General features: G+C 36.0%; 4 protein-coding genes across 11 annotated transcripts in view; 3 read left to right on the forward strand and 1 right to left on the reverse strand.

The window, feature by feature from the left end:
- LOC135071955 (receptor-type tyrosine-protein phosphatase N2) overlaps nt 1–4,365 on the forward strand; it is a 29,505-nt gene extending 25,140 nt beyond the window's left edge. For all 8 annotated transcript variants that reach the window (XM_063965853.1, XM_063965850.1, XM_063965855.1 and 5 more), the window contains 2 exons: nt 1,921–2,098; nt 2,484–4,365. In XM_063965853.1, coding sequence (XP_063821923.1) covers nt 1,921–2,098; nt 2,484–2,603 — 298 coding nt within the window. In that variant the 3' untranslated portion in view covers nt 2,604–4,365. The remainder of the gene's footprint in view (nt 1–1,920; nt 2,099–2,483) is intronic.
- LOC135071956 (DNA-directed RNA polymerase II subunit RPB11) overlaps nt 1–24,693 on the reverse strand; it is a 212,472-nt gene that overhangs the window by 21,704 nt on the left and 166,075 nt on the right. The window lies entirely within an intron of this gene.
- On the forward strand, nt 6,311–10,904 carry LOC135071947 (glyoxalase domain-containing protein 4). The gene is made up of 5 exons (XM_063965843.1): nt 6,311–6,529; nt 6,936–6,985; nt 7,160–7,425; nt 9,780–9,935; nt 10,527–10,904. The coding sequence occupies exons 1-5, from the start codon at nt 6,437–6,439 to the stop codon at nt 10,817–10,819; spliced, it is 858 nt and encodes a 285-aa protein (XP_063821913.1). The 5' UTR covers nt 6,311–6,436; the 3' UTR covers nt 10,820–10,904.
- LOC135072146 (regulator of G-protein signaling 9) overlaps nt 21,577–24,693 on the forward strand; it is a 43,138-nt gene continuing 40,021 nt past the window's right edge. The window contains exons 1-2 of the mRNA XM_063966098.1: nt 21,577–21,591; nt 21,923–21,986. Coding sequence (XP_063822168.1) covers nt 21,939–21,986 — 48 coding nt within the window. The 5' untranslated portion in view covers nt 21,577–21,591; nt 21,923–21,938. The remainder of the gene's footprint in view (nt 21,592–21,922; nt 21,987–24,693) is intronic.

The raw sequence follows: 24,693 nt of genomic DNA on the forward strand, positions 1-24,693 counted from the left end.
AATAAATATTTGAGAAGTGTTTGAATACTTGAAGTAATCGCATATTACTTAAGTAAAGTGAAATAAGAAATTGGTACATTATAGTCAATACTAATTAATACTTACTCGTACATAATGGACTCAATGTTTTTAGAAACAAAGCAATGACAACTCATTAATGCTTATCAAGTACGTGACAATGCTTAGGTAGGTTACTGATTATCGTTCCAACTTCCCATACATAATATCTATGCTAAATGCTATTAGAAATCTTGTCTGATCTCAACATCATATGACAGATAAGATATTCGAGACTATGACGTAACATCGCACTATCAGTCCTATCAGATTGGTATCAAACTACTTCGAATTCAAGAAACAAATTCCCAGCCTTGTTCATATCCTGATGTCTGAACCGATAATAAAGCCTCGGGTATATGTAATAAGGGACAAAATGTTGCAATGAGTGTCACTTCATTCATCGAAACTGCACGAAGACACGCTACAATATTGTTTCTCGGACATTGTCACGTAGAACAATACATGTACAACAGCATAAAGAAAATTTACTTGTCGGTCCATTTTGATCCCTAGTGTATCTTCAATTCTGAATCTTCAGTTTTCTAATTTCGGGAAAATTAGGCTGGATAATCTTGATTTTCAGGATAAGGATATCGAAAAACATAAAGTAGAACAGATTCTAATACAAGAAAGACGAATACCTATACACGGACCTCGGACATACATTACTAATATACAGTGTGAGTCACGTTAAAGTGTACATATGAAAATAGATGAAACTAGACCTATTTTTATCGACAAAAAAGAGGTCAAAAAATTTTTGAGATTTTTTTTTAATTTTTTATAGATTTTTTTTTCTTCCAATTACTTATTGTAAAGAAAACGTAATAACTTTTAAACCAAGCGATATATCCTGATAAAATAAAAACAGTAATAATGCTAAATAACAGGCGATACTAAAAAAATACACAAAAAAGGCCAACAAATAATAAAAAATGATACTTTTTGAAAAAAATCTGCTTATTCGTGTTTTTTTGGTTATTTGATAATTTTCTCCAAAAAATGCCCCTATAACCGGTGGTTTTTATTACTTTGTATTATTCTCTATCGTATTACCTTCGTAAAACCAAAAATCGCATGTCTCTATCCCTATCACAACATTTGCTATGATCGTTTGAACATAGGCCTGCCACAACATTATTCTCCGCTACAGGTAGAGACAAATTTAATTTTAACTAAAATGCTTATTTTACTTCGAAATCTTTGGTTTTTATTTGAAATCTAACTTGTCTTTATCAAAATTACAAATCTAGAGCCATTTGCAGTTTCGTTGTTAACGAAGCGTTGAATGGCGCGCCCGGAGAGGCTTAGTTCAAACGATCATAGCAAATGTTGTGATAGGGATAGAGACATGCGATTTTTGATTTTACAAAGATAATACGATAGAGAATAATACAAAGTAATAAAAACCACCTATTATAGGGGCATTTTTTTGAGAAATTTATCAAATAACCAAAAAAATACGAATTTTTAAGCAGTTTTTTTTCAAAAAGTATCATTTTTTATTATTTGTTGGCATTTTCTGGGTATTTTATGTATGTTTTTAGTATCGCCTATTATTTAGCGTTATTACTGTTTTTATTTTATCAGGATATACCTCTTAGTTTAAAAGTTATTACGTTTTCTTTACGAGAAGTAATTGGAAGAAATAAAATTCTATAAAAAAATAAAAAAAAATCTCAAAAATTTTTTGACCTCTTTTTTGTCGATAAAAATAGGTCTAGTTTCACATATTTTCATATGTACACTTTAACGTGACTCACACTGTATTAATATGATATTCCTTCTACTCGTACATGATCTAAGAAAGCAAGTTAAAGTAAGAGCAAAGTCTTGCAAAATTCACTTTAAATATTCTAGTGACGGAGCTGGGCGAACGGGGACCTATTGCTTGATCGACATGGTACTGAACCGGATGGCGAAGGGCGCGAAGGAGATCGACATAGCCGCCACCTTAGAGCACATAAGGGACCAGCGCCCGCGCACCGTGGCCACCAAGCAGCAGTTCGAGTTCGTTCTCATGGCTGTTGCTGAAGAGGTAAGTTTGTACTTTAAGGTCTATTTGTCTCTTAGCCGAGAGTGAGAAAAAAAACTTCTCGAATGAAGATCGCGATCTCGGCAGACGTATCGTGAGATGTCCACCTGCTCCATGGATGGACGACCTCAAGAAGAAAGCTGGCAACGGCTAAATGAAAACATACATAGAATGTTAAACACATTACTTACCACTCCTTTGCGTCAGTGCGCAGTCGGGTAAAAAAGGGGGAGATCGTGCTTTATTTTGGTGTTCTTTAGGAAGCTAACATTCAGCAGTGGACTGCGAAAAGCTGAAATGGTGATGATGATGTTTACCAAAGGACATATTTTTCTTACCACCCTGAATAAGCCATTGTGTAAATTCAAACTACATTTTCTTCATTTAGGTGCACGCCATACTGAAAGCTCTGCCGGCCCACCTGCAACAACTTCAGGAGAAGAAAGAAAAAGAGAAAGAAAAGGAAAAGGAAAAAGAAACCAACGACAAGGAAAAACCAAACAATTGAAACACGCGCTAATGACATGACTTTATTTTACTATAGCTACGTATTGATGTCTGTTTCTTGATCTAGACTGAAAATTTCGCTCTTAAAATATCACAATTTATTTATTTTAATATACATATTGTTAATTATTATCAACCAACTGAATATTTATACTTACCTACTGTTAGTCTTATTCGAAATTTTCAATCTAGAGTATTTGTATTGTACGTATTTACGCTTTTGTGCGCTTAATGCTAAACGCTTTTTTATTTATTTTGTGTATATTAAACACTTGTTTGTAATATTTTCTGTAATGTAAAGTTTATAGTAGTACTTGGTGTGATGTTTTGAAGGAAAGCAATTATGGTCGCGTGGCCTAAGCTGTTTTTGTCTATATCTACTTCTTTCCATAAAATGAAATGGCACAAAAGCCTTAAAATGTTTAGTCCACTGGGTTATTTCAAGTTTAATTCAAATATAAATTCTCAAGTTACAAAAAGATAACATAGAGGCCCAAAACACACGCCACGATAATGGTGTCAAATATCTAGGAAATATTTATTTTTCTAAGAAAGCTTTTCTATCAGCAGATATTTTATATATTTTCATAAAAACATAAACACAAAGCTATTTATTCAATAAACTACAGAAATTGTTACTAATTACGAGTATCTATACATTTTACGCCAAAATATACGGGGAGTTATTTTATTCATTCAAATTGTTTAAAAATTAATAAATAAATAAGAAATTAGATAGAATTCAGGACATTAGAGTTGCTTGTTTTGTATGTTAGTGGTTTGAGCATTTTGAATGAAAAAAAAACTCGCTGTATATTTTACGTTGCCTGGCTTCTTTGCTGTCGTATCATAGTCAATTGTAAAGGTGTCTAAAAGTTTTATTATCTATTGCTATTATTTTAGTCCGAGTTTTAATTTTACGCTAGAATTCCGGTACAGTCAAGTGCACATTAGAAGTAACAAATCTAACTTGAAACATTTTAAACTAAGTTGTTAGTGCAGCCGTCAGCACATCATTTTTCGTTTTTGTCGCAAAATAGCATCTATTACAAGTACATAAAATGCCACAGGTTTAAAAGCTGGGTGTGCCGGCGTCTGTACTAAAGTCTATAGTTAGTTACCTAGTTGATGCAAACTTCAATTATTTGTTAATTAAAGACCTGCCTCTTTTAAAAAATATATGGCATGTTTGAAGGATTGTTGCTGCGCATCAGATGCGCATAGCTGTGAATTGATCTAGTCGGTAAAATGTTAAAGTGCTGTTATTTGTTAAATCATAATTTTATTTCGCTTTCTAGTAAATGTTCACAAATTATTTTGTACACAAATGTACGTGCTACCTTAGCGATCATGTTATTTTTACCTACACTACGTACCTATAGTTATACAGTTTTGTTAATATTAACTAAATTGTAATAGAAATATGATGAACAAAACTAAGATAAGACATGATAATATCGCCGCCGAATCATATCCTGAACGAACGGAATACCTGATAAATATAATCACGAGGACAAAATAACTATTTACAAATAATAAACAATAGAAATCGTTAGTAACACGTACTATGTATGAGATTTGTATAAGATTATATTTATTGCATATTATGGGAAAATGTAAAAAAAAATACCCACGAAATTATGAATGTAGAATAGATTTAAGAGAAAATATATTTAACCGTATTTCTGTATGAAATTATATGTAGTTTTTATGTGAATGATTGAATAATGGATTTTGATTATTAAATTGTTTTAGGGATAAGACGAACGGTATCCTGATTTCCTTAGAATATCCTATCCTTATATCGTTCAGTCCTACTCACCTCCAGAGACCGATTTAAGATGATTATAATCATACTGAATAATTAAAGGATTAACCTAAAGTGGGCTCCAGATAGGTACTTTATCACCAGTGGCTAGACATTCAGCTAGAGAAGCGGTCGCTCAAGGCACCAGGCGGCATAATACCGAACGCTGTTATCGCCATCTCTTGGAACCCCAAACAATCTGATGTGACATTTTGGGCTGAAAGGAATGCAATCGATCTACGACTATTTATAGAGACTATGTCTGTTGACGGTCGTATTCGTAAAAGAGTGCTGATTGTAACAAGCTATGTGACTCGTGGCTAGTAGACTAAGAGCTAGTGAACGCCAGACTTACGTCATTTTATAAAAGCTGAAAGTTTGTCAGCGTATGCTCCCAATATAGGATATAATGTTGGTGAATTGAGAATGTTACTAGGTATGCAAAATCACTTGAAACCTATGTTACAGTTAAGCTTTTACATTTACAAATACATTAGTTTTTATTTCATTCAAAAATACCCAGTAGTTATGATTTTATAGGCATTCAAAGTTCGCTTAAATATTGAGTCCCGCCGACGGTCACGTGACCCCGTGTGACGTACATTCACAGCGTCCACTCACTAGAAAACGGATATAAACATACTTAAATAATTTTTTTTTTGTAAATACAAACTTATTATACATATTAACACCCGGACCCATCACAGAAATTAAAATTGAACCAAACCCAAACTTGATGCGATTGTGTCGTTTTATTGCGAATTACCTTCCAGCTCCATTATTAGACCCCGATTACTATATAGAATTAAAATACTCATCAATACAAAACGAACGAGCTCAAACTCGATGCATTTAAGTCGTTTTATTATAGAGTTCCTATGGCCACCTTCCAGCTCCATCATCAGATCAGCTCCATGTCATCATAATATTGCATGGTCATCCAAATCACATGTGTTTGCGAAATTTCAGCTTAATCGGTTGCCTGGAAGTGGGTCTTAATTCAGTTTGCAAGATTCCACCCATACAAATATGAGCCAGTCGTTGTAATATGACGTCACGCGCATAAAATGGCGGGCCGGCCGCCGCCCGCACTTTTAAAATTCAATATCTTGGAAACTAATTGACGTATCGAAATAATTCTTTCACGTGTATTTTTTATTTTTAACAGAGAATACAGAAAGCTAAAAAACAAAATTAGTGAACATTCTTCATTATGATTTGGGTAATGTAGTATTTTTTATGGCTCGCTACTTTACGTAAAAAAGATCCTGTAGCAAGAATTAAATACTTACTTACCGGCAGAGTAGATAAGTAAATAGTGAATTAAATAGTTATTAATGTACGTTTGCTGATAGACATAAATAACATAATATTAATCCAATAAACACAAAACAAAACATAAAAATTGAAAGCTAACATGAACTCTAATTTCCCGCCAACCGCCAAGAACCGCCTTTTTTTCTTCCCGCGCTTTTTAGTGATGTGCACTTCCAAATTATTCAAATTGAATATTCAAATACTTTTATTATATCCTATCGATTAAATCAAATGGTAAAAAAACGAAACTACAACAATAGTTTAGCATCAAAACGAAATACTTGTATTAACAATTTAATTAAAACGTAAGTAAAGTAATCGTATGTACGTGAAACGTAACGCAAGTTACGAAGAAATCTAGTTAGGTTTTACATCTGTTGTTACATTACAAATATAAAGTCAGAGAAATACTACCTCCCAAGAGTCCAAGACTGACTTACTTCGGTGAGTCACTAGCACTGGTGATTTCAATTGAGATCATAATCGATTCCAAGTAACTTGTGTAAGTACATCACTCTTTGTCTTATCAAGTGTCAATTTGACGTTGATGAATGACTGACTGGCATTGACATTGACAGTTCTTTTTTACGCGTCGATGAGTGCAGTTGTACCATCGCACTTTTTCCTCTTTTAATAATCGTCTAATAATAACGTTTGTAATTTAAATTAACTTGTAATCTCATTACTTTTTTAAAAATTTTACTTTCAATATGTCTATTACCGGCCGTGCACTGCATTTTGTGTTCAAAGTTGCGGATAGAACACTCACCGCAAAATTCTACCGAGATGTCCTGGGAATGAAGGTAAATAACTTAAACTTTATCTAGATTCTAGAATGATCGAATAATTTAAAAAAGGACCCATTGGCTCTCTAATTAACTGTTCAAAATAAGCAGTTGTTCAAACTAGTTCTCATAAAAATTAAATCAAGGTCATCATTCGACTTTTCAGTACTCACTCAGTCAGGATTGCCGGTAAATTATGTGTAGCTAATTGCAATATACATAGTGTATTTTGTTCGTTCTCATGTGGTTCTGTGACAAATTAAGCAATTGCATTAATTTAAGTCTTCTTTTTCCAATAAGAAACTATTCAATGTGAGTGTAGCCACCTAACTCTGATTAATATTACTTACAGTAAAATAATATATGGTTTGTTCGTATCTATTTCCTGTTTCAATATTAACCAAGATGATTTGTTCATTATTAGGTTTTGCGTCATGAAGAATTCAGTGAAGGCTGTGAAGCAGCTTGCAATGGGTGAGACTTGATTGTTATTTTTGTATGAAAAATATTTAACACATGACTATGGGAATGATTCATTGGCTTGACAAAAAGGAGTCAGTCTAGTCATAAAATTTACATCACCTAACTTTTTTACTATGTCTGTACCTACCTGACTCAATAAATAATATTGTTTTTCCTGTTTTCCAGACCGTATGCTAACAGATGGAGTAAAACCATGATTGGTTACGGACCAGAAGACACTCATTTTGTTGTGGAGCTCACGTATAACTATGGAATAACACATTATGACTTGGGAAATGATTTCATCGGCCTGACGATACAGTCCAGTGAGAGTCTCAAGAGGGCAGCAGCAAATAACTGGCCTGTAAAAGAACAGAACGGAGTCAAGTACCTAGAGGCACCTGGCGGCTACAAGTTCTTCATTATTGATAAGCCACAGCCAGTTGATAAGGGTAAGATATTTACAAAACATTGTTATGATTTGATAGATTGAAGTACTTTATTTTAAGTGGCTGCAGATAGTTAAATTACTTGCAACATTTATCCTTCTTGGTATATTATTTATCTGAATGAATTCTAATTTAAAATAACACAGTTTTCTCAATCAATGAGATTTTTATCTGATTGACAGATAGTAATCAATGAAGAATAATGATTAGACTGTTATCTCAATAATAATTTTATTATTGGTCTCTTATCATAATCTTGATAAATCAAACTGATTTTAATAATTAGGCCTTATTATCTTTTATTGTTAAGATTATTTATTTTATCTTCATGCTTGGTCAATGGTCATGTAAACTCATGTACACACATGGGACTTAGAAGCAAAGCTGTGTGTGTAATGACTGGTTTACAATTGTCCTTAATTACATTCCACTCTATTCTTGGGACCGACTCATGGTTCCCTTAAATCCATTGTGATATATTGTCCCTTTAAAGTTTCCCCTTTGGTCTATGAAGAAGCACTTAAAAAGCCACCAGCTTACAAAGCAAGTACTTGGAAATCTAAAGATATGATATACACCATGTAATCGCGATACAACTATCACGCCAATACCACTGCGTCCATGTAGCGCCTTCCATAAATTGGTATAGTTTGCACGCCATGGACATGCGATCAACACGTGGCGTGAATTTAACGTCTAGGGACGCTTTCAGTCTGAATATACGAAGACGGGACACGCAGGGAGCACGCCCAGAAATGGGCTCTTGGGAGCATTGATGTATAATAATTAGAATATTAACCCTTTGAAAACCGATCACGTATGTAAGGCTAAACTAGTGATCTTAAAAAACTGTGTTTTCAGAGAAGACTATGTCACTTGTGGTGCATAAATAAATTACCTTACAGTTATCTCCATTCATAGTGATAACAGTTATGATAATTTCTCTGCACTGTTCAAGATTAAGTATTATCCACTTATTTTAACTAAAGATAGAGTAGGTACAGGCTCTATAAAGCCATGTCATTGTGACAACATCTTTTTAAAACAGTAGAATACTGAAATTTAAGGAGAAATTGATAAGTTATATAGTTCAATTGTCACACTTTTATAAAGTTGTGATGACAAACAGAATCGACTTTGAGTCATCATCTGCCTATTCATCATGACATGCATGCAACTTTGGCCTTCCTAATTTACGCATTGAGCTTCTTCGGCTCAGTCATAATAACTATGTAATTCAATAGCATATTATGATCTTATTTCATTAGACAAGCCAAATTAATTATTGTATATTATTATGTTGTACCTATAATGTAAGGAAACAAAAAGTGTGCTAAACTGCATGCTATGTAAATTAAGCTTCACACAATGTTGTGTACTTCTGCCTCAACACTTTTTGTATTGATATTTTAATATTTTGTACACTATCATTATCATGATCAAATTGTACAGACATCGGGAAAACACGTCGGCCACTTTTTAAAGCTGATAGTAGATTATAAAATTTATTTCTTGTTGTGATAAGTTTGGATGTAGGGTAAATATAAACGGTACGAAGAACGTTTTTATCTCTCTTGTTCCGTATCTGTCACGTAATAGGCGCCCGGTAAAAGTTTAGATCATTTTATACTATTAGAAATTTAGACCATTTTCAATGGTTAGAGGTTCGTATTATTTAATTTTATTTTTTATTTGAATTACAATTTCTACTTCTCTCATCACCTCACAGTTATGACAGAAGGTCGGCGGGTGAACTTTTGGGTTGTTATTTGTTGTTGTTTTAGCATTGCATCGCTATTATATTGGCTAATTGCGACGCTATTAATTAAACACTTAAGATTTATGAAACACTTATACAATTACACTAAGATAGCGATAAATATATCCTTAAATGTACCTTAAATTTTTCCATGACAAAATATTGTTATATTATAGGATTTCGTTATCAAAGATAAGAGTAAGGATTGTATACAATGTTGCACCATACTTATTGACATTATAAGTGTTTCTATGGATGATGACGCTCTCTTGTATTGGAGACACTCAAATTAAGATTGTTGGGTTCCTTGAACATTTTCAAACATTCCAACATCAGACATCCATCTGTCAGGCAACTATGCACTAGTTAACGCGATCCGAACACTCGCACTTTCATTTTGCTGCATGTTTTAATAGATTAGTTAGATGACAGAACCGTTTTAACGCAGCAACGAACTTAAGTTTTAATTCCTTCCAAAACAAGAATTTTGCTTACTATAGCTTCTCTACCCTTTTTAACTATGGTCACAGACAATTTTCAGGTTTATCTTGACTTTGTGGTACAACCAACTAATGATAATAATTTTTATTCTTTTCAGATCCTGTCGTAAAGGTGTCGCTCGCAAGTTCAAATCTGGCCAAGTCCATTGCGTACTGGAATGGTCTCCTCACACTGAAGATCTTCGAAAAAACCGACAAATCTGTAATCCTTGGGTTCAGCGAGGACCAAGCAAAATTGGAATTAGTTGAAATAAGTAAGATATTTTGTTATTATTTATTGCACCAATTACTTACACAAACAAATCGTCATTTGCAGTCGCAATATAAAATCTTATTCTAAATCTTATGTCCCAGTATTTTCAGTAGATTATTCTATAAATAGCTTGATTGCATCAATTGCATGGTTGACTGAACAAAGCGTCGTCAAGGTTACAACCGTTTTCTTTGATGTTTATTGCAACTAAATAACGTTATTTGTGACATGGACCTTCAGTCAAGTTTTATGAGTTATGTGGATATTATTCGTGAATGTTTGCACAGGTTTAAAGACAGGTTGGAAAAACTACTACAGCAAAGTCATACCATTATCTCAAAGTAGAATTATTCGACGTTTTCCTGTTCATCAGTTTTAAAAGATCCCAATATGTATACTTAAGTAGCTGTTGTACATGACGATACATCAAGCTCGATACTGTTGTGTCTTAAGGCTGATTTCGCTCCATATGTACCAGAACGTCGATGTAACGTCACGGCTGCCAGATGCGCAGTCGGTCGGGTTGCAAACTGCAAGCTTATGAGAAATTCTATCCAAGAAATAAAATAATTAACCAATATTTTTAAAACAGGTGGCCCCGTGAACCGCGCGAAGGCATACGGCCGCATCGCCTTCGCCTGCCCATTCGATGTCCAGCCGATCATCGACAAGAAGATCCAAGAAGCCAACGGAACCATCCTCACACCCCTCATATCCCTCGACACCCCTGGAAAAGCCACAGTCAGGGTCATCATCCTCGCAGACCCTGACGGCCATGAGATATGCTTCGTAGATGACGAGAGTTTCAGACAACTGTCTCAAGTCGACCCCAACAGCGATGCTGATTTGGACAAGTTCATCAAATCAGACAAATCCAGAGCATAATGTATGTTAACTTTTCAGACAGCTTTTCATGAGTATCTTTAGCGTTTTGGAATTTTTTTAAATAAAACGTTTTGTTGAGCTGGATGTCAGTGGTCTGTTTGCAGGACTGCACACGGAAAATTGTACAAAAACTGTTGGAATAATAAGGGTTCCTTGTAAGGACTATGGAACCCTAAAAAGGACAATTTTACTGACCAAAAGGTACTTAGGAATTGGTCTTGCAAATGACTACCTACATCTGCCTCAAAACGACTTATTTGAAAGAGACCTTAAAGTACTTAGCATAAAATGTGATAAAATTATTTCTTATTTTGGTGTTTGTGTAATTTTAGCATTCCTTGTTAATTGAAGTTTTAATTATTATTATAAGTATATCGTTAGTGTACTACATTGTTTCTTTGATATGTACACAGCATTTCTTCAGTACGCATGTACCTGTAATTTGTACAACTAACCAATGCTATGCGAAAAAATATCTACTAACATAAAAATATATTTACATTGAGTAATATTTGCATACAGTTTTATTTTAGACAATATTGCATGCCTATGCCAAACGGTAACTAAAGAGGACAATACTGAAAATACATTACGCTAAACACTAACTAACATCTCATTTTGCGACAAAACTACACAACCCTCTTTTCAAGTTATCATGATGCCATAGAAACAACAATACTAAGAAAAAAATAACTTGTGACCAAGATAGCATAACTTTATCGTGGACTACATGGTATTGCATTTAGGGCATAGTAATGAATGCGCCTGAAACGAAGGGAAACGCTTAAGTTGCATGAAAGTATTATTGATACGTCAGGGTCTTTCGGAAAAGAAATCTGCCATTACGACTATATTCGTGACGCATGCTATTCAAGTTTTATTTCAAAAGAAGCGAGTTGCGGCAGTGTCAGCAAGCCTAATGGCATGTTGTTATTGATCAAATATGCACTGTACTTACCTTTATTGCGCCCCTTTAGCAGCATATTGCATAGCACATAGGTTTAATAATAATAAAGTTTATTTACTAACAAGATTGTGAATCACAAGAATGGATAGACTTTATTGCACCAGTCATAAAACTGATAATCAATAATTTTCAACAGAAATTGGATAATATGTTCGTTCATGCACCTAAACATTGCTGGAATCGAACCTGCGAAAGATGCAGTGACCCTAGACTAAGAGCGGCCGTAAAATTATATTTTAGAAAACAACCGAGTAAAAAAATCAACTGCGATCTTCTACGCAATAATAGGCGCAATGAAAATTCAATTAGAAACTACTGGACTACACACATCGTAGAAGTTGCGGCGCTTTATGAAATTTGTACCTTCCACAGCCACGGAGAAGTAACAAGATTATCCCGGATTTTCCAGCCATTTCCTTTTTCATTAGTCGATAAACCTTGTTAGCTCGAGTAGCTGCGATTGCGTCCAATGCAGTCTCGTAGACATGAGGCTATATCGTAGGTAGAGTAATAAAATTGACAGTAAGTTCGTTCTATTTGTGATTAAGATTAATGTCAATTAATGAAGTGATCATCAAATAATATTATTATTGATTTTAACAAGTTAACTGGTAGAGACTGCCACACTGCATTATTAAGTTCACCTATTATAAGTACCTCAATTTCGAGTGCGATAGAGCTTTCATACTTCCTCCTACGCAAAAAACAAAACTTATAAAAATCAACACGGATGTCGACTCTTGAAAAATGTGAAAATTGACACTGGCATTTTAATTTATTTATCTTTCCGTAATAAATAATGGCTGCAATTTTTCCAAGCAGTGGCGGATTTACAAATTTGCCGCTAGTAGGCCATTCAATTTTTGCCGCCCCTACTAGGCCAGTAGAATTAGATTTTAAATCGGAAATAATTCCTACAAAAGATTTTATTGCTTTAATGGCTTCATTGGTTGCCCATTAAGACTCTCCTAGGTTTTCGACTTCGACGGAGTTGTGCTTAAGTGGTGGGGGCCCCTGAAAGGGGCGCTTTTTTGGTTTTCCGGTTATACCGCGTAAAGGACTTACCCTATAGAAAAGTGGTCTTCCTGATGGTTGAAGGGCATTTAATCCTGCATTAAATAAGACCAAATTCATATTATGTTTTGGACAAACCGTTCTCGTGCATTTGCCGAACATTTGTTCGGCAAAGTAGAAAATATGTGTATAATTAATGACCCTCTCCACGTCCAATAGCTCGTCACCCGTAGGCTCCCTAGCCTTGTAAAGGGTCGCCTTAACCAGCGTATCCCTGTCAAGGCTGACGAGTTGGATTCGCTTATCCTTGTTCGTCCCAGCCGTTCCTTAACTGCGGTTGCTGCACCTCTTCCTGGCACTCTCCTGAACGACTCTGTGTTACCTAATGTGGCTGCCCCTCTTCCTTGTACCCTCCTGTACGATTGCATTGCTTAGCCATATGCCTGTTCCAAGGTTCGACGCCACAAAATCAACTTCGTACGCGTGAAAATAGTTTAAATACTATTTTCGGTGCTTGCAACATTTTTCTTTACTGCTTCGCCTCTATTAGTCGTAGAGTGATTATATATATCCTATAGCCTTCCTCAATTGATGAGCTATTCAACACAAAAATAATTATTTCAATCAAACTAGTAATTCTTGAGATTAGTGCGTACAAACAAACAAACAAAAAACTCTTCAGCGTTTTAATATAAACTTGTTGTTGTTGATTTTTGGCGTTGAACCTTAAATCGGAATACGGCTAGGCAACGTAGTCGTGCAGGAGGATACAAGGAAGAGGGGCAGCCACAGTAGGTAACACAGAGTCGTTCAGGTGAGTGCCAGGAAGAGGTGCAGCAACCGCAGTTAAGGAACGGCTGGGACGAATAAGGATAGGCGCATCTAGCTCGTAAGCCTTGATAGGGTTACACTGGTTTAGGCGCTCCTTTTCAAGACTTGGAAGCCTGCGGGTAGCGAGCCATTGGACGTGGAGAGGGTAATTAATTATACACATATTTTCTACTTTGCCGAACATTTGCACGAGAACGGTTTGTTCAAAACATATGAATTTGGTCTTATTTAATGCAGGATTAAATTCCCTTCAACCGTCAGGAAGACCACTTTTCGATAGGCTAAGTCCTTTACGCGGTATAACCGGAAAACCGAAAAAGCGCCCCTTTTGGGGGCCCCCACCACTTAAGCACAACTCCGTCGAAGTCGAAAACCTAGGAGAGTCTTTATGGGCAACTAATGAAGCCATTAAAGCACTAAAATCTTTAGTAGGAATTATTTCCGATTTAGTTCATTTTTGTGTTTAATTCTACTGGCCTATACTGACTTTTGAAATTCAATACGTTAGTTTAATCCCGTTATTAGTATGATTGTGAACTTAATGATATTAAGCTTTTCTTGACTTAAAGGAGATCGTAGATAGTTTTTAACCCGTTTTAAGCAAGAAAAGCTTCTCTCACTGAACAATTTGTCACCGGTGTGCACAGAGCCATGCGAAGTGCTATATCCAGTATAATTAGCTAAGAACTACTTAAAGGTAAACAGAAAGACCAAGGCTTTGTAATACAGGGTGGCCCAGAAGAAAATTCACTTTTGAAAATTCAAGTAAACGAAAACTGTACATTTTTATAGAACTTTAACTATTGCAATTTAAAGAAAATTTAATGCAATTTATTTTTAAATTTACCTTTATTAAATTACATCGCCCAGGAGATTTCCTTGCCGCTTACAACATTCGATCAACATACATCAAAATCTTGGAATGCGTTCGTCAGAATCACCTCGAAACCTATTTTAAATTTTTTGCCGAATGCTCAGCTTCTGTTGCTGCATGGTTGTTGGATTATACTCTTTTCAAGTAAAAGTATACTCTTTTCTTAATGTAACACCACAAAAAAGAATTTTCTGGAGTGAGATCAGGGCTTTCTGGTAGCCAGGAGATGTCACCCCTGCCTGAAATTATTTTTTTGTGGGAACATGTCTCTTACCATCTAAATGCTCTCAGTTGAAGTGTGACACGCAGCCCCATCTTGATGAAACCAAGTGCTCCGGTCATAACCTTGCGAATCTTGCAGCTTTGAAATCAAAAAGCTTTTCAGCCTACCAGTATAGCTCTCTCAAAAATTAATCATCCTTTCAATGCAATAAACCAATTAAGCAGGGGTGAAATCTCACTGCCTCTAAGAAGCGCTAATCTCATTCGAGCAGACTTCTTTTTGTGGGGTTACCTTATGAGCAGAGTAGGTACTCTAATAATCCAAAACCTCTGCAGCATTCATCCATCCTGAATATTTTGAGGTAACTCTAAGGGCTCCTGCACACGACGCCGCCACCGCGCCGCCGCCGCGCCGTCGCCGCGCCGCTACACTGTTCATACGCACCGAGTAAAACCGCCGTCGCGCCGCCACCGCGCCGTCAAAGCATATTTTCGCGCGCGGCGCGGCGGCGGCGCGGCAGCGGTGTTCACGCGGCGCGTATAAACAATGCAAAGGCGCGGCGACGGCGCGGTGGCGGCGTGGTAGCGGCGTCGTGTGCAGGAGCGCTTACGAAAGTTTTCCAAAATTTTCATGTATGTTGACCCAATGTTGTAAACGTCAAGGGTACTTACGATAAAATTTACAAAAGATAGTAAATTTTAAAATAAATTGCACTAAATTTCCTTTAAATTGCAATAGCTAAAGTTCTACAAAAATGTACAGTTTTCGTTTCCTTGAATTTTAAAAAGTGAATTTTCTTCTGGGCCACCCTGTAAGACAATATACGCGAAGTTGTGGTGAGATGGTGCTCGTGCTAGGCTCCGAAGATCCTGTGTTACGAGTATTTTTATTTTATTTTTATTGAAACGCTATTGGAATATTTTAAAATTCATGATCACACAAGTACCTAAGTATATATTACAGTGCGTTTATTAATCGTTTATTTATGTATGGATTGTGTATACGTAGGCCTATAATTGTAATTTTTTTCCTGTAAAAGAAAATTTGCTAAATTTGCCGCCCCTCTAAATCTGCAATAGGCATTGGCCTACTTGGCCTATTGGTAAATCCGCCAATGTTTCCAAGTGCAAGTGCCCAAAGTGCATTATTCTTTTAACGTTAGTAACCCATCATAACAAAAATTCTTCGGAGTCAATAATGCTTTCTAAAAATAGACACAAATATAAAAGTTACCGAGAACAGAGCCCATAAACACATCCGTTTTCTTTACCTACTGCAATACTGTGAACTATAAATTCGTTACATTCGGATCAAAGGGCGATTGTGTCTAACCCAGCATTGCGGCCTCGTTTCGGGCACAGCTGCATTCGGAGACTTGATTAATATCAGAGGCAAGTCATATTCTTAATGAGTAAAGGATTGAATGAAAATACTTGGATTGGTTAGACAAGAATGATAAGATTAATTTAATCGTAAAATCGTCACACGTGCAATCTTTAATTTAAATAAAATTACATCTGTATCCATAATCCGGCACACAAATTAAACACTCATTAAAAAAAACTACCTTGCGTTCAGAACTGCTGAAAACAGGTAAAAACCGATAACAAAACAATGCAGATCAACTGAAGTTTGATAATGAAGATTTTTTAAGGTTAATAAGTGAGTAATTTTAATTTTAATCCCTGTTATCCGATTCAAGAAGGCTACGAGTATGTTAGGAGTTGCCACTAAAGTCCAGTAACTCGGATCTCAAATCGGCAGTCTAATGCCACTGGGTTATCTAATGTCGCTTGGGCTATACATACAGTAACAGGTAACTAAGGTAACAGTGTAGACTGCACTGGTCCGGTCGAAGATTATTTTGCTCAGAGTTCCTTATTTGGTTGTATAATGAAGTTACCATTGCCTATTATGATTGAAATCATTACATTAATGAGTGGTTCCGTTACGGCAGGCTGCGATGGACCATAACGCATAACAATATTAGCAATCGCGCTCACCGTACAAAAACCCGTTTAGTCATGCGTGCTATGTTCCTTTCTTGTACAATTATGATGAAATTGCTAGCAATTTGTAGCGTTTTTTGGCATTTAGCTACGTTGACAGTGATAAATGTTTATTGTAAAAATGTAGAGTCAATTTCGGGAAAATTTCACTGAACGGTTAAAAAAAATTTGACGTAGAGTTATTATAACTAAGTACTTAGTTGATTATTATTTCAAAATACTTGACAGTTTAAATAATAACATACTTTGCACGTTTTTTTAATAATGTAAATGAAAATTATAGAGCAACAAGACATATAATTTCTTTGTTCGTTGATAGTTGAAAATTTAAATCAGATTATAGGATGTTTATTGTTTATATCGAGGGCACTTATCTGATATGCAGTTTATGAGAAAATTAAGAGAGAGTCCAAGTGTTAATTCGTGTCAGACATTTTAAAAGGCTATTAACTGATTAGAAACTGTGGGACTGTAATTAAGAATGATACGAGCGAGATCTTATGATTAAGATTGAAATATCAAGTGAGTAAAAGGTGTAATTGATTTTTTTGCGTTTAAATAAAAGAATATTATGTAACATAGGTATCATTTAACAGATTAAGTAGTAATTTTCTCGTACAGTAAAAATTTTCACATAAATCGCTGGATGACTCTATAAAATTGTTATCGTGGTTAGTTTTATTTAGTCAAGTGGTTCTACAGCTAGATGTTACGGCGTAGTTTAGCAAAAAATATTAAAATGCTACATAATAGAGACGGTCGGGTAGATATATCTAATCCATTTCCAATCTCGGCGTTTATCGAGCCTGCGAATAATAGGCGGCTCGGTAGGTATCACGTCGATAATAGATCCACGACCTGTCATAAATTTCATTGCAATCGAGGATCCGGCTGATCAATTTGGTCACGGAGCCGGGCGGTGGGGGGCGGGGGGAGCCAGGGCGCGTGCGCGGGCCCGGGAGCGGCCCGGGGGCTCCAGTGCGCGAGTCGCCGCCGCCTGCCGCGCCGCCGCCATGGCCGCGCGCCGCGACCGCTGACCGCAGCGACCGACCGCGCCCGGCTTCGCTCCACGCGACGCACGACTCCCTCGCCCCACACCTCGCTGCGCCGCCGCTAGGTAAAGTATCTCGCGGCACTAGACAAGCGCCCGACGGCGCCGCTGCGGCCCGCGTCACGCGAGCTGGCCCGCGCTTTGTCCTGCGGTGACCGCGCGAATCGCCGCCCGCCCTCCGCCCACCGTTCATGACGATACATAGGTAAAGTTATCACAACACGACGTTACCCGGACGATATCTACTGACTGGTTCGCTGGTGCTGGTTGATTCCTTGTGGTGGTGAGGTGACCCGTTCTCGACGGTTGTGTGTTGCGCCTCCGACTGCTCCGATGCTCCATCGGTTAGTTACCATTTTTTTCATGAATAATGATAACGCAATCGCTTGAGATTCAGATTAGATGAGTAGATAGGAGCTTTTTTAAGTGCGAGCTAAGTGGTGACTTGGTCACTGTTACGTAATGGACCATCGTCGTTGCCAGCCGATGTTACGACACGAGATGCTCGATTATGGAACTGAGGGATGTTCTATTGTGTTTTGAGTTTTCGGATTGATCGCTTTGGCTAAGCTTAGTTTGTGGTATAACTTATTCCGATGAGATCCCTCCGAAGGCCCCTAAGAATTTAGTGATTAAGAATGTTTGGTTAATGAGCATCCGTCTCCTGTAGATGGTAGAAGACTGCCAATGGAGACGCGGGGCCGTGTTAGCGGAGGTCGGTGGTAATTGACATTAACGGAGACAGAAATGTGCGGCGTAGTCCATGGGATCAGACGTGCCGCTCATCCGGCGCCTCTCGCTATGCGGAGCCGGACCACCCCTCAGAAATGAGGTACATACTTAATTCATACTGTGTATATGTTATTATGACCTTCCTAACTCAGTGTTACGAAAGAAGCTGTGATGTCGCTTCTCTCACATTTATCGTTTTGTACAAATTGCTAATGACGTTATTTATTTACGAAGTATTCTTGCAATTTTAACACATCGATCGATGTTTATTAATAAAAAAAATTTTTGAAATTGTGACGCAATATATGATAAATAATACACATTAGCGCTCTACATAGAGACAATACTTCAAAATAAAGGAAATTTTGTTCATTTAAAATTTATAGAGGGATATAAAGTGCACTAACCTCATTTTATGATCCTCTTTCTTACGTTTCGCTAACAACGAGTCGCGTAATTGTTACTTAACCGTTTTTATTTTCGAATGAAATGCTTCAGCCATAGAATTTCAACCCTTTTTAGTATTTTTATGTGTATTTGTGTGTATAGTTAGCTATATGGTATCGCTATAGAATAATCTTAACATTTCTCTAGCCAAGGTCAACGATGGCCTCGCTTTGAGGACAGTATGGCTAGGCTATCACATCTATGAGTAAACACATCAAAACCTCGAGGTTACGCATGACAAAGCTTTGCAGATTAGCAAAGCTGTACGATAAAGATTCTCTGTAAAGTTACGCACGTCGGATTACGATATGAGAACCGAGCAATTTATTGAACATTTTAGTTTGTGATTACTAATTAATCTTTTTTATTCCCACATCTGGGCCTTGGTTTTTCCCAAACCACCTAATATCTGTCTTCAAGTTGGCCTCGGACATGCGCAGAAAGTAAAGAAAGATTTCCCCCGCGAGGCCCTGTGATTGTCTTCGCGCACAGATCCCCGGGTTTGATACCCAGCTGTTCGTTATTAAATACTAGCGATACGCCCCGGTTTTGCTCAGGTAATAAATTATATGCTCACAATAATATGTACTCTTCTTTGTGAATTAATCAGTGTAGGAACATAACGGCATTTAAGTAACCAGTATTTTTAATGGTAAAATGGACTCATATTTTTATTACAAATCTGGTGGATTCTGCGCCTATGATCGCATAAAGTTAGAAACCTAACATTTTCAAATTAATACTTATTCACGGATTAAGTCTTTTTTATTACGTCCAAATTAAGGTAACTTTAAGTGAAAACACAAATTACCTAGGATATTTATTATCTTCAGCATTTCTTGATATTATTAGTGTTTGCTGATAGGATTAGTGAGTGTTTATAACTTTTTACCGGTGTAATTTCGGAAAATATTAGTTTTTTTTAGACAAAGCTCTATGTGTATCACTTTCCGCCACAACCCACTTTGCTTTTTGTAAATGTAGCTCTACATTTATCTTTCAGCTGTCACTACTTATATGAAGTAGGTACATACTATTCTCTAATTAAATTATAGTAATCATACTAATCATGCTCAAATAGCTGACAATACATAAAAAATTATGAAGAGTTAATTTAGTAGAGACGTTGGTAACATGACTTGTTGTACAAGTTATAAAAAAAATACAACATAATATCCTACTAGTTAAGTATCCATTAGGTACTGAAGATATTTCTACATATTATTATGAATGATTTTTATATAAACAGTAAACACGTTATCAGATCTGATAATTTGTAGTAAAGAGGTGTTATCTAAAGGAAAACTGATTTTCATATGAAACTGCTGTTGTAAGAAGGTAGTCATGTAAAAGCTTTAGTTCATTTCTTTAAACAAGAGTTCACATCGTGAAAATAATATTAATAAACCTACCTATCTACTTAACTGATTTCAAAAACGCACTGTATTATATCTATAACGTCTCAACGTTTTCCATAACCACATAATCTAGTAATCAAAACAGTTAGTTCGGTTTTTTATCAGCAATTCTGGCACCAATTAAATTATTCCTAGCGAGCCATTAAGCGATTACGATTTCCTCAGTTTCATACTTGAATTGGCCACACGTAAACACTGTGGGTAAACAGATGCCTCACCTAGCGGTGTTTTCAGCATTCAGTGAAATTTTATTACACTCTGGTTAATGTAATTGCAAGATAGCGGAGTTTGGCGAAAAATATTCTGTTAAGAGGCGCCGTTGATCGGCTAATGGGCTATTAACGGGTTAGCCTATATTTAACTGCCGGTAGTTCTGTGTTTAAAATGTAATTAAAGTCCCTTTTTAATTGAAATGGCTTCAATTTATTTATTAACTACTGAGTTAAATAAATAAAATGCAAATTTTATTTAACAAAAATTGGGAGCAATAGCACAGAATAATAAATAAGTACTACGTAGTACAATTTTAAATAAGAACCATAGCTGAAAATTGTTGAAATAGTAGCTAAATACATGGTGTCAAATGTTTCATTATGCCTACTTTATGTTAGACCACTATTTTCGCCACACCCTGTAACATTATTAGGTCAAAATATTGTTGGTAGTCAATGACCTACTTTAATATGTAGAGTAATGTTAATTTAGGAGAATGATTGTAGTTTAATGATATCTTTAGACGAGCAAATATCTCGGCAAAGCTGTCAACAAATAAGTATTTAATTTCCCAGATCAGGTAGCAGGTGATGCACCTTAAAAGCAAGGTTAAAACCGTAAGCGGAGTTATTATCCTCTCAGGGAGCCTCACGCGACGGTGCACTTATCTCACTTATCTTAAGGTGCTTAAGCCTCCAAAATTCCCCCATGACTCTAAAATTTACGACCCGAGGTGAGGTTTTAGCGGACGCGGCCTTATCTTTTTTATCTGAAGATATTGCGAGACGTCGCTCGTTTGCTAAATAGTTGTCGAACATTACCGCTGTAGCCTGTAAGGCCCCAGTCCGGTAATTGCGCTGTTATCGTAGTGTGGAGATGCGTGCTGACACGTCTCCGAGACGCATGAATGGGTACCAGTGATAATGTGTGCATGATATACGGTGCGGTACAGTGAGTGTGCGATGTGCCTTTACATACAACACATAGGACGAGGTTAGTGATTCTGGAATATAATAATTCTTTGTTTATAACTTGTTCAAAATCTCAATTTATTCACAAAAAGTAGTCCTTAAACTATTCAAACTTTGCCTCGTTTATTAAGTGAAGTCTAAAGACAAAAGTGCTAATGCACGCACTTAGCTCAATAATGAGGTCATTAAAATTGCTCTAAAGCAGAAATGATAAAAATCAGTCCAAATTGCCTAAAATATAACATTTTATAACATTACGATTTACACGTGTTCTTAGAAATATTAAAATAGATACATTATTGATCGCTATTCTTATCAACTTGTTCAATCTGAAGTTTTGAATAATTTTCCAGATAAACCGCGTAGGATATGTCATCGATAGATGAATTCGTGCACTCTTCCGCATGGCTTATCAAGGTATAGAAGTTACTGAAAAAATAACTTTTATCTATTTTTCTTGCTTGAAATAACAATTCTAACATCATCGTACCTATCTAATTAGATAAAATGTTTATTGCCCAAAATGGCAAAATAACAACACATAACAAAAAATCGTAAGTCCGTATCATGAAATTACATTGAAGTATGGATCTAACTCAAAAATAGATCAACCAAGCCTCTAATTCGTCTAACTTATCACAGACTTGTATTTACTCTTGAGTCGGATTCCAGTTTTAATCTTCGTTTTATAGTACGGGCCAATAAACTGCAGACTACTAACAAAACTTACCAGACGATGTTCAGTAGAATACATTGATATTTACAGAATCTTATTTGAAACTTACACAGGCATCATAAATATCTTTTACAGTGTTGTGACGTACATACACTGAGATGAGTACACATTGTTAAATGTTAATGATTTTTACAAATCTAGAAATAAATCAGCATTTAGTGCTGATGTTTGAGATTCCTCACTAGTGAATAACCTGTCTTATATGCTGCTTTTTAATCAACTGTTTCACTGCTAACCTGTCATGAACAAACTGACATTAATAACAATTTTTCAAATAACACACATTTCATGCTCTACTTAAGGCTTGGTATTTCTGCTAAAGTAGGTATTTCGCGCTGTCAAAATCTGCGCGCGCAATTCTTCGCCGAAGACAGCGCGCCAAAGAGCTCCCGCCACAATTTCCAGCTACATAGTATAGAAATACGCAGATGGTTAGGTTAGGTCGACTTCCTTCCCTTCAAGCGTCACACTCACAACACTTTCTAATACAAATCATATCCAAGTGATACAAATTAAAACACCTTACAGACTTTTTGGGAATATATTCTAGAATCGAATAAATATGAAATATAACTGCAGAAGTAAACACGGTTCAAAGTGGCCGTGGCGTCGTCTGACCTTCTGGAAGTTCTGCGCTGGCTTAAAGAATTTCAAGATTACGTCACCCGACCTATCGGTAGGCCCTTGGAAGCTTGAGCGACTGGAAAAACATTTTATGATAAGTTACTCTTAGTAGCGATTATTTAGAGCTTGGATAATAAATTATAGTTGTTGCAATTCACGAAGCTTTGCATGTGGTTAATAACATTAATCAGTACACGCATTAATTTTGTTCAGTCTCTTTGTTTATTAATAAATAAAAATATCATACTAAAATTGCAGAAACATATTTGTTTGTATTGGTCTGGGTGTTTTCTTTCTATAATATGTATGACGTATGTACGGGGTTCTGTATCGAAAATTACTATGAGCATCACACGCGGTTACCTGCTTACCTCTGTGCACTCATGGGAGTTTAAGCAGAGGTCCCTAGAGTTTGACTTTGAGCTTTGTTTATAGTCATTACGAAGCAGACTGATGGGAATCTGCACTGTCTTGAATTCTAAAGGGCAATTTGACGGTGTTAGGGGAATTCTAGGAATAAATACAGAGTCTCCTCATTGAGATTGAGACATTTCAATTTGAGATTTCACTTGACATTGAACACAATCTGACATGGAGTTTTCAAACACTTGTAAAAATAAAAAGTAATTAAATCAAAGGCACTAAGTAGTATTGATATCAACTTCGAAGAAAATGACTGCCAAAATTACTTTCTACCCGTTCCACACGTGTTTCATGAATTATATTAAGGAATTGTTAAGCTAAATTTCAAGTAGATTGAACCAAGGAATCACTTTGTCCCATACAAACTTTGCCCCCTTTTTTCACCCCCTTCATTTCATGACCTCATTTCGGAAAATCTTTTCTTATGAGATGCCTACGTCATACAAAGAACACACCTTCCAACTTTCAGGTCTCTACGATATCCGTCAGTCATTTAGGACAAAGCATTTTCATTAGTTGTCCAATACTCTATCGTTCCAGGTATGTCATTGACAGGAGGGCGCTACTATCTTAATGGGTTATTCATTAGTCCCAACTTTATGCCACTTGACATTTCAGAATCGTTTGACTTTAGATACCTAAGTGATTTGATATTCGGAGTCTTTTAATGAAATAAAGTTCTGAAATAACTTGAGGTGTTGTACCCGATCAAGCTTTTCATAGCAGGACAGTTAAATGGTTTTATTATTAGTTTCTTCTCTAAGTCTTAATTTGTCAGAGTAGGTAAAGGCTCCATGAGAGCAAAATTTAGCATTATAATATAGTTTTTAATTTTTTTCTTGAAATATTTGACGCCTTGTAATCTCTCGGTAATATAGGTCCACACAAATAAATAATGTTTGACTTCGACTTTAATAATTATGCTCTTACATAATTATAAATAAACTAGGTTTCCGCCCGCTGCTTCGCCCGCGTGGAATTTTTCGGTTTTTATATAACCTATTACACTCAGATATAATGTGGCTTTCTATTGGTGAAAGATTTTTTTAAAATCGGTTCATTAGATCCCGAGATTACCCCTTACAATTTAACAAATATACAAACACACAAACTTTACCTCTTTATAATATTAGATATAGATAGGTAATTTGAAACCCTATTTTGTTTTATTCTTTTTTTTATTTTAAATATTTCACAATCCAAACTAATATTTACTGTAAGTAAATGCTAAATAGTAAATATTAGTTTGGATTGTGAAATATCCTACTAATATTATATAGGCGAAAGTTTGGGTGTCTAGATGTCATGATGTCTGGATGTTTGTTACTCTTTCACGCAAAA

Source organism: Ostrinia nubilalis, chromosome 5, assembly GCF_963855985.1.
Source record: "Ostrinia nubilalis chromosome 5, ilOstNubi1.1, whole genome shotgun sequence".
NCBI classification, from domain to species: Eukaryota; Metazoa; Arthropoda; class Insecta; order Lepidoptera; family Crambidae; genus Ostrinia; species Ostrinia nubilalis.